This window comes from Melanerpes formicivorus, unplaced genomic scaffold, assembly GCF_026170545.1.
Source record: "Melanerpes formicivorus ecotype bairdi unplaced genomic scaffold, bMelFor1.0.p_v2 SCAF_121, whole genome shotgun sequence".
Lineage (NCBI taxonomy): Eukaryota > Metazoa > Chordata > Aves > Piciformes > Picidae > Melanerpes > Melanerpes formicivorus.
Genome location: NW_027142473.1, coordinates 743,796 through 753,663, shown reverse-complemented (window position 1 = coordinate 753,663; position 9,868 = coordinate 743,796). Strand labels below are relative to the sequence as shown.

General features: G+C 53.0%; 1 protein-coding gene across 1 annotated transcript; it reads left to right on the top strand.

Annotated features, from left to right (window-relative positions):
• The first annotated feature begins 2,212 nt into the window (after positions 1 to 2,212).
• On the top strand, positions 2,213 to 7,939 carry LOC137456328 (zinc finger matrin-type protein 1-like). The gene is made up of 5 exons (XM_068167661.1): positions 2,213 to 2,389; positions 2,467 to 2,641; positions 3,898 to 4,140; positions 5,419 to 5,518; positions 6,742 to 7,939. The coding sequence occupies exons 1-5, from the start codon at positions 2,213 to 2,215 to the stop codon at positions 6,980 to 6,982; spliced, it is 936 nt and encodes a 311-aa protein (XP_068023762.1). The 3' UTR covers positions 6,983 to 7,939.
• The last annotated feature ends 1,929 nt before the right edge of the window (positions 7,940 to 9,868 follow it).

Here is a 9,868-nt window from a genome sequence, read left to right as displayed (position 1 = left end):
TGAAATCAATGCAATAGCACCCCCCAAAAGTCTCATGCTTCCAGGTACACCAAGCCATTCAGAATGGGTGCAAAATACTTGTTTCTTGCAAGGCTTTGGCCAGTGCTTCATAAGCACTGAGCACTCAGCTGTATAATGAAAACCAACTGTTAGAAAAGCTACACACCTAACAATGCCTCAGTGCAGAGTTTTGTTAAACACAGCCTCAGGGGGAGGTTTAGGTTGGACATTAGGGAAAGGTTTTTTTCCTGCAAGAGTGGTCAGGCACTGGCACAGGCTGCCCAGGGAGGTGGTGGAGTCACCACCCCTGGAGGTGTTTGGAGGTTGTATAGCTGTGGTGCTCAGTGATATGAATTTGTGGTGAACTTGGCAGAGCAGGGTTAGCATCATAGAATCAGTCAGGGTGGGAAGGGACCACAAGGATCATCCAGTTCCAACCCCCCTGCCATGGGCAGGGACACCCCACACTAGATCAGCCTGGCCACAGCCTCATCCAGCCTGGCCTTAAACACCTCCAGGGACAGGGCCCCAACCACCTCCCTGCACAACCCATTCCAGGGCTTCACCACTCTCATGGGGAAGAACTTCCTCCTCCCCTCCAGCCTGAATCTCCCCACCTCCAGCTTCATTCCATTCCCCCTAGTCCTATCACTCCCTGAGGTCCTGAGCAGTCCCTCCCCAGCCTTCTTGGAGCCCCCTTCAGATGCTGGAAGTCTTGGAGCTGATGATCTCGGGGGCCTGTTCCACCCTGAGTGATCCCAGGATTCAGTGTGAAGCATCCATGGACAGCAGGCTTCCCATTGTCAGTTGGGTTTAGTAGTACTCTTGAACAGAAATAACTGCAGTGGAATGAAGGCCTCTGTTTAAAAAGCTGACAGCTATTTTAAGCAGCCAGCTTTCTGCAGCTACAAAGCAGTGCAAGTATGCCTGCCCTGCCTGCTCTTAAAGGGCTATCCTTGGGGAAGGTTAGGAATGTGCTCTTGCTATGTTTGGATTTGAGGTGTCTTTTCCACATGTGTTTCTGGAGCTGAATTGCCATGTTCCTGAATTCCAGAATGTGCTTTGGTGCACCAGCAACTAAACCTTTACTTTAGAAGTACCTTCACCTCCTGGGCATGGCAAGGGGTTTGGAGGGTCTGCAGGTTGTGTTTGCTTGGTGGTCAGTGCTCAGAGGTAGTTCACACCCTTATTTATAGTACACAGCTGGCACAGGCTTTGTGAGCAGGACACAGCAAGGACTGCTGGGTGTGCTTGGCAGGTCACACCTGTGCCAGGCAGCTATGGAACTGGGTATTAGAGATCACGTCTGGTTTGACAGCCTGTGGAGGGGGCAGGTGTCCTGTTCTGGTGCGCAACATTGGCAGTAACTGTTCTCAGAGTGACAAAGTTGCAGGGGTTGGAAGGGACCTCCAGAGGTAAGTCAAACCCCTCTGCCAAAGCAGGACCACCTAGGGCAGGTCACACAGGAAGGCTTCCAAGTAGGTTTTGAAAGTCTCCAGGGAAGGAGAATCAGAGAATGGTATGGGCTGGAAGGGCCTCCAAAGCTCAACTCGTTCAGCCCCCAGGCGGGGCGGCTTGGGGCCACACTCATCCCCTCACCTAGCCTGGCATCCCTGCTTGTAAGGGGGCATGGCAGGATCTGTAATTCCCCTGAGGTTAGATGACTCCAAGGGCTGCTTGAGGCAAAATGCTGTGAGTAGTGCTAAGAGCTCTGTCAGTGCCTGAGGTGTGGTGGTGTGACATCAGCTGGCCTTTGCTTGTGGCTCTGCCTTATACAAATAGATCACTGAATAGTAGAGGTTGGAAGTGACCTCTGGAGCTCACCCAGTCCAACCCCCTGCCAGAGCAGGGTACCCAGGGTAGGACAGCCAGGGACACATCCAGGTGGGGCTGGAAAGGCTCCAGAGCAGGAGACTCCACAACCTCTCTGGGCAGCCTGCTCCAGGCTCCAGCAGCCTCACACCAGAGAAGTCTCTCTTCCTGTTGAGGTGGAACCTCCTGGCTTCCAGCTTGTCCCTGCTGTCCTGTCCCTGGGCACCACCAAGCAGAGCCTGGCCCCTTCCTCCTGACCCCAGCCCTCAGCTGTTGATAGACATTGATCAGATCCCTCTCAGCCTTCTCCTCTCCACACTAAACATCCCCAGGGCTCTCAGTCTCTCTTCACAGCAGAGAAGCACAAGTCTCTTAACACAGGCACAGAAAGCAACCCTTGATGAATGAAGTCCCTGTGCCTGCCTGGATCCTCGTGGCTGAGGCAGGAATAACGGCAGCCTCTCCCCAGGGCAAGCGTCGTGCTTGGGAGCTTCAGCTGTGCGTCCAGCGCTGTGCTGAGGAAGCTGTGAGGCGGAAGCGTGTTCGGCGCCGGCGAGCTAACCACCTCCCCTTCCAGGTGACTGTGCCCCTGCAGTGCTGCCTCTTTGCCTGCAGGGGGCGCTTGGCGCTGAGCCTGCCCGTGTCTGCTTTCAGGTGGATTGGAGTGGGGGTGTGGGCAGTCGCGGGTACTGCAATCCCTGCAACGTGTTCTGTCCTGCCCCTATTGCTGCTTCGGCTCACTGCTCGGAAAAGGGCCACCCTCAAAAGGTGAAGCAGCTGTCAGGAGACCAAGGCCAGCTGCCAGCACAGCCCTTGCAGCCTGCTCCTGGTAAGAGCTAAACAATTGAACTGCTGGGGGAGGTCCAGAGGAGGCCATAAAGATGATCCTCTGATGGAGACAGGCTGAAAGTTGGGGCTGTCAAGCCTGGAGAAGAGAAGGCTCCAGGGAGACCTTAGAGCTGCCTTCCAGTACCTGAAGGTGCTCCAGGAGAGCTGGGGAGGGACTTTTGACAAGGGCTTGTAGGATGAGAGGCAATGAATTGAAGCTGCAATAGGGGAGATTTAGACTGGGGATTAGAAAGAAATGCTTTAGAGTGAGGGTGGGGAGACTCTGGCACAGGCTGCCCAGGGAGGCTGTGGCTGCCCCCTCCCTGGAGGTGTTCAAGGCCAGGCTGGATGAGGCCTTGAGCAGCCTGGGCTGGTGGGAGGTGTCCCTGCCCGTGGCAGGGGGTTGGAACTGGATGCTCTTGAAGGTCCTTTCCAATCCAACCCATTCTGTGATTCTAGGAATCTCAGAATTTGTTTGGCAGCTGTTTTCTGTCCCCCCTCTGAAACACAGAGAGGTATCTGCCTACTCTTGCCATGTCTCTGTGCCCTTCTGTTCTGCTGAAGCTGTCTCAGGATAATTCCTTAGGTAAATAAACAAAGATTCTCCCCTGTGCAGCTCTGAAGCCTTGGAACCTTGCTTTCAAATTCCCTCTGAGGCTCAACAGGGCTCTGGGCAACCTGATCTAGCTGAGGATTCCCCTGCTCACTGCAGGGGGGGGGTTGGACTGGTGACCTTTGGAGGTCCCTTCCAACCGAGACTGTTCTGTGATCTCTCCTTGCCTGACACTACAGGCAAACATTGCTGATTTTGTGTTAGTGAAACATGTTTGTTGTGGTTCTGAGAACTCACTACAGTCCTGACAAGGTGTTCCACTGATGATATAATCATTAATTCAAAAGCACTTAGTCCCTGAGTCCTGTACAAGCTGCTGAACTGTGTTTCAAGGAGAAGCACAAGTGTGTGCACTCTGCATCAGCCTCTGCTGGGGGCATCTCTCTGCCTGGAGCCCTCAGACACAGCTGCTCTGTAGGTATCTAATGATGGGCTTCCTGAGGCTGTGTTCCTTGTCAGTCTTTGCATTCATATCCTTGCAAGGACTAAGACATTTTCTAGTCTTTTGCAAGCAGCTGAGCACCCAGCAGACTGTTCTGCTTCCCAAGTCTGGTTCTGCAGTCCCCTGCTTTGCTCCATGGGATTGCTTTAGCTTTTCCTTTGCTGTGCTGCCAGCAGATTTGTCCTCACTTCCCTTTCTCCAGCTTTACAGAAGCCTGAAAAACCTCTGCTGCCTGCAACAGCTGAAGGAGCTTCATCATCCTCCAGTGCACTGTTGAAGTTTAAAGATTCAGACAAGTACTGCAAGCTCTGCTGTGCTCCCTTCATCACTCCACTTGTGGCCCAGGCACATTATGGTGGTAAGAGGCACAGGAAAAATGAAGCACGGAGGAAGATCCTGGAGGAGCTGGGGGAAGAGGCTGTCCCTGCAGAATTCAGGATGAATGGTAAGCAGAGGCTCAGCAAGTGCTGCAGTCTGCATGAGTGCTCAGCTCTGGTTTGCTCAAGGAACTGCTCTGATCTGTAGAGGGAAGTGTAAGTCTCCTGTGTTCCACAAGTGCATTTCTCCCTTTTGTTTGGCAAAGTTCTGTCTCTGACAGCTGTAGATGACAAAATGTTTCTTGGTGCCCTGCAGTCCCAAATCCTGCAGTCCCAAATCCTGCAGTCCCAAATCCTGCAGTCCCAAATCCTGCAGTCCCAAATCCTGCAGTCCCAAATCCTGCAGTCCCAAATCCTGCAGTCCCAAATCCTGCAGTCCCATCCAAAGGACCATAGAAAATAGCCCAGTCCCCTAAATCCAACACCAGGATCAGCTGTGCCTCTGTTGTCCCTGAGATGTCTGCCCACATTCTTGAAAACTGCAGCAAGCTGCACAACCTCCACCAAGAACATCCCTCAGGGCTTCTGGATCTCTGCCTGCTGAGTCATAAAACCACCTACTGACACTGACTCCCTCTGGCAGCAGGTGATTCTGTAACCTGCTCTGGTTGGAGGTGTCCCTGCAGATACTGAAATGCAGCTCTAAGGGCTCCCTGGAGCCTTCTCTCCTCCAGGCTGAACAGCCCCAGCTCTCCCAGCCTGTCCCCACAGCAGAGGTTCTCCAGCCTCTGATCATCTTTGTGGCCTCCTCTGGACCCTCTCCAGCAGCTCCAGGTTCTTCTTGTGTTGAGGGCTCCAGAGCTGGACACAGCACTGCAGGTGAGGTCTCCCCAGAGCAGAGCAGAGGGGCAGGATCCCCTCTCTCCAGCTCTGGCCACACTGCTTTGGATGCAGCCCAGGCTGCCCTTGGCCTCCTGTGCTGCCAGTGCCCATTGCTGGCTCCTGTCCAGCTTCTCCCCCACCAGCACCCCCAAGTCCTTCTCTGCAGGGCTGCTCTCAATCTCAGCAGCCCCAGCCTGGACTGGTAGCAAAGATTTCTCCAACCTGGGTGCAAAACCTTGCATTGTGCCTTACTGAACCTCATGAGGTTCACCTGGGCACCACCTCTGCAGCCTGTCCAGGTCCTTCTGGATGCCATCCTGTTCCTCACTCTTGCCACCCACACCACTCAGCTTGGTGTCACCTGCATTGCTCTCATGTAACATCTCAGAAGAGCCTTTGGATCTGTCTGTAAACATTGTGGGAACATTGTGTTGGGGACTCTGGGATGGGATCATCATCTGCTGTGAGTTTTGCTGTTTGATTGTACTCTAACCTTCAGAATTCCCTTTTCTTCTGTCTCCCAGCCTTTGGGCTTGGCTATTACCTGTGCCAGGTGTGCAATGTCACCATGACAGCCATAGAAGGATACCTGTCCCACGTGCGAGGCACCAAGCACCAGATGAAGTAAGCCAGGAAGAGGAATCTGATCAATGTTGGGCAACAGGGCTGGGGAGAGGCCTTGAGCACAGCCCTGTGAGGAGAGGCTGAGGGAGCTGGGGTTGCTTAGCCTGGAGAAGAGGAGGCTCAGGGGAGACCTCATTGCACTCTACAACTACCTGAAGGGAGGTTGTAGCCAGGTGGGGGTTGGTCTCTTCTCCCAGGCAAGCAGCACCAGAACAAGAGGACACAGTCTCAAGCTGTGCCAGGGGAAGTTTAGGCTGGAGGTGAGGAGAAAGTTCTTCACTCAGAGAGTTGTTGGCCATTGGGATGTGCTGCCCAGGGAGGTGGTGGAGTCCCCATCCCTGGAGGTGTTCCAGAGGGGATTGGATGTGGCACTTGGTGCCATGGTTTAGTCATGAGGTCTGTGGTGACAGGTTGGATTCGATGATCCTCGAGGTCTCTTCCAACCTTTGTGAGACTGTGTGACAAATCCCTGAAGGGTGGGTCAGGAGGGTGGGGCCAGGCTCTTTGCAGTGATGCCCTGTGATGAGGGCAGTGGACATAAACTCAACCCCAGGAAATTCCATAGCAGCATGAGGAAAAACTTCTCTGGTGTGAGGCTGCTGGAGGCCTGGAGCAGGCTGCCCAGAGAGGTTGTGGAGTCTCCTGCTCTGGAGCCTTTCCAACCCCACCTGGATGTGTTCTGTGTGCCCTGCCCTGGCTGGTCCTGCTTTGCAGTGAGGTTGGACTCAGTGATCTCAGGAGGTCTCCTCCACCTCCTGACATTCTAAGATTCTGTGGCCTGAATTTAAAGCTTCCTAGTGACAGGGCAGAGAAAACCTTCATCCCAAAGTGCCAGGTCTCCAGCAGCTCTCAGCATTCATCAGCATGCATCCACATTTGCCATAAGAACTCTTCTGGGGTAGATGGCAGCTGATGTACTTTGCCTCTTACCCAGAGGAGGGCCTGTGGCCTGTGTTGATTGGAGAAGAGCCAGGGTGGTGATTCCAGGGCTTCTTTTCAGCCACTGTTGTTCAAGCAGGCTAAGGCTTTTCAGGTGTTCAGTTTTCCCTGAGTAGAATCTGTAACTTCAGCTTTACAGCTGGGGTCAGGTGTCACAGAGTCCATGGAGCTACACAGAACAACGCTCTTGGAATGCTCTGACTCTGGAGCTCTGCCTTGGGGAGGTTAAGTCAGCAGATGCTAAGCAGTGTTGTCAGTGTCAGTAACTAAGGCTTTCTCTCCAGTCTTCTCAGCCAGCAGCCAGCAGCTTGTGAGCAGGCACAAGGAGAGACGCCCAGCAGGCACTCTAACAAGGCATGCTCTGAAGAGGAGCAGGTGTCTGAGGTGGCCACTGTCACACAGAAGAGCTTCAACCTATCAGTTTCAGAGTCAAAAGATGGCTACCAGCTTCTGTTTGCAGAAACTTCCACCAGCTTCTACAGGAAGGAACAGAAGATCAAGATAAAAATTGAGGAGGAGAATTGAGCTCAGTGAAGAGGTGGAGTGTTGGCAAGAAACCACACACCAAAGGAAAAAAGGAATATAGTGAAGGTGCAGATTTGGGGAAAGAAAATGAGAAGCAGAAGAGCACTGAATCTGAGACAGACTTGAGTCAAGACCTCACAAAGGCAAAAGACTTAAAGGAAACCTTAGTGAGGGAGCAAAAGGCCTAAAAAGGGTGAAAAGAAGCCACAGATAGAGGGCAAGAGAGAAGAGGAGCTACTCTGGGATGAGTCTGGCTTGGGTTTGCTTAGCTTTAAGAAGTTGGTTCTGTTTGTAAGCTCAGTTGGCCATTTTGTGCTGTACTGTGATTTTTTGTTCAGCAAAAGGTTTGTTCCAGTCTGTAAGGGAGGATAAGCCTCTGAAGTTTGGGGGCAGTGGGTAGGGAATCAGTTGTTCAGTGCTCTACACACAGAGCAGCCAGGGCAGTACTGGGAGCTTGAGAGTCTGCACTCTCTTGTGGAACACGCAACAAGCAAGAGTCATTAGCTTGGAGAATGCTGCTGGAGCCTCCCCAGAGTGTACAGCTTCCTCCAGGTGTCAGTGATCCCCCCTGGGGAGGCCTCTGTCCTAGGAAAGTGCACAAGCACTGCGCTCTTCCCCACAGTGTCTGTGGCCTCCTCTCTGACAGATGTCATAGGAGAACCTGAAAGGCTTTGTTTGCAGATCTTCTCTGGGGGTTTGTTGGGTTTGAGGTGTTGTCCCTCCGTTCTGAGTGGAACAGTGAGTCTGTTAAACATGGAAATGGTTGTCAGAGCTGTGCTGGCTGGCAGATTTTTCTCCTTGTAATCCTGGTGTTCAGTTCAGGAAACAGAGCAAAGGGGCACTGTGCCAAGCTAACTGCTGACATGAGGCTGTGTCCTGCTTCACCCACCCCAAGCAATGTACAGAAGTCAGAATGAAGCTGGATTTGTCATCCAAATCATACTCTGGAAAATCAATAAAGCCTTTGTGTTTCCACTCTGAATGTGTCACCAGACCTTCCTTCACAGAATGGAGTTCTGTGGTTGATGAGCACTGATGTCTTAGGGAGCTGCAATTCAGGCTGGGATGATGGGGTTCAAACTCTTTTGTTCTTCCCAGGACTCTCAGGTGAGACCTCCAGTGGCACTGGAAACACTCTGGTTCCTACAGGGCCTAGGCCAGGCAAGCTGTCAAGGAGAAAGAGGAGAAAGCCTTGGAGATGTGGTGCTGAGGGACATGGTTTAGAATCACAGAACCACAGGATGGGCTGGGCTGGAAGGGAGCTCCAAAGCTCACCCAGTCCACCCCCTTTGCACTCAGCAGGGACATCCTCCACTGGAGCAGGCTGCCCAGAGCCCTCTCCATCCTCACCTGGAACAGCTCCAGGGATGGAGCCTCAGCCACCTCCCTGGGCAACCTGCTGCAGTGTTCCAGCAGCCTCCTGGGGCAGAACTTGTTCCTCACATCCACTCTCAATCTGCTCTGCCATAGTTTGAAGCCATTGCCCCTGGTCCTGTCCCTGCAGACCTTTAGTGACAGTTTAGTGGTGACCTGGCAGTGTTGGGTTTAGTATTGGACTTGATCTGGATACCTCTTCCAACCAAAACAGCTCTATGATTCCATGATTTGAGTGGACTTCAGTGCCATGGTGTGCTCTGGAGCACAGCCTGGCCAGGCTTTGGGTGGTGAGCACCTGTGGGAGCAGTGATTCACAGCAGGGAAAGTAAGAAAACCCTCTTCCCTCTCTCCCACTTAGAATGAGGAGTCCCTGATGGTGTTCTCTACAACTCCCTGAAGGAGGCTGCAGTGAGCTGGGGATTGGCCTCTTCTCCCTGGTGTCAGGTGATAGAAGGAGAGGAAATGGCCACAAGGCAAAGCTTAAGTTGGATATTAGGAAAAATTCCTTTGTGGAAGGAGTGCTCAGAGGCTGCCCAGGGAGGTGGTGGAGTCCCCATCCCTGGAGGAGTTTGAGAAATGTGTGGCCATGGCACTTAGGGACATGGTTTAATGGCCATGGTGGTGCTGGGTTATGATTGGACTCCATGATCTCAGAGAGCTTTTCCAACCCAAACAGTTCTGTGAGTGGCCTCCCTGCCTGCAGTGTGCAGAGCTGGGGTCACGCAGAGGATTTGCAGCCTGAGTGCTGTCTGACTGGAACCTGCTGCACTGAGTCAATACAGAGCTCTGCAGGTGAGGTCTCCCCAGAGCAGAGCAGAGGGGCAGGATCCTCTCTCTCCAGCTCTGGCCACACTGCTTTGGATGCAGCCCAGGCTGCCCTTGGCCTCCTGTGCTGCCAGTGCCCATTGCTGGCTCCTGTCCAGCTTCTCCCCTACCCCCAGCACCCCCAAGTCCTTCTCTGCAGGGCTGCTCTCAATCTCCTCACCCCCAGCCTGGACTGATACTGAGGAGTGCCCTGATGTAGGTGCAGGACCTTGCACTTGTCACTGTAAGAAAGCAGACCTCCAGCAGATGGCAATGGCAGGCTGTAGTACTGCACCTGTTGGCAGAGGGGAGCTGCCAGCTTAGCAACTTTTGAACTAAGAGCTTCACTTGTAGAAGTCAAGAGAAGGAGAGGGGCTCTGGAGCCATGCCAGGAGCACGAGCTGGCAGAACAAGGAGATGGTTTGGGCTTTCTGCAGAGAGTGAAACCTGAACTCCTCACCCGGCCACTGGAAGCTGCTTGCAGTATTGCTCTTAGGATCAAACATGAGGGGGAGATCCCAGCAGATGTCTTCTTGCCACATTTTGTTTAAAAATGATTACTCAAGGCTGTAGATGCTGCCAGGGAGGCTCAGTTGGCTCTCAGCTAGCAGAAGTAACTCACAGCTCTCTTCTAGGTAAGTGGCAGCCAATTTTCTAGGGTCATAAACAGAGATTCCTGTTCGTGTCTCTTCTGATTGCCTTCTT

Bases quoted from the DNA above. Each gene is read 5' to 3' on its own strand.
- LOC137456328 (XM_068167661.1), top strand. From the start codon at position 2,213: ATGAATGAAGTCCCTGTGCCTGCCTGGATCCTCGTGGCTGAGGCAGGA. The intron at 4,141-5,418 runs GTAAGCAGAGGC...TCTGTCTCCCAG, and splicing joins TGCAGAATTCAGGATGAATG to CCTTTGGGCTTGGCTATTAC. The intron at 5,519-6,741 runs GTAAGCCAGGAA...CTTTCTCTCCAG, and splicing joins GGCACCAAGCACCAGATGAA to TCTTCTCAGCCAGCAGCCAG.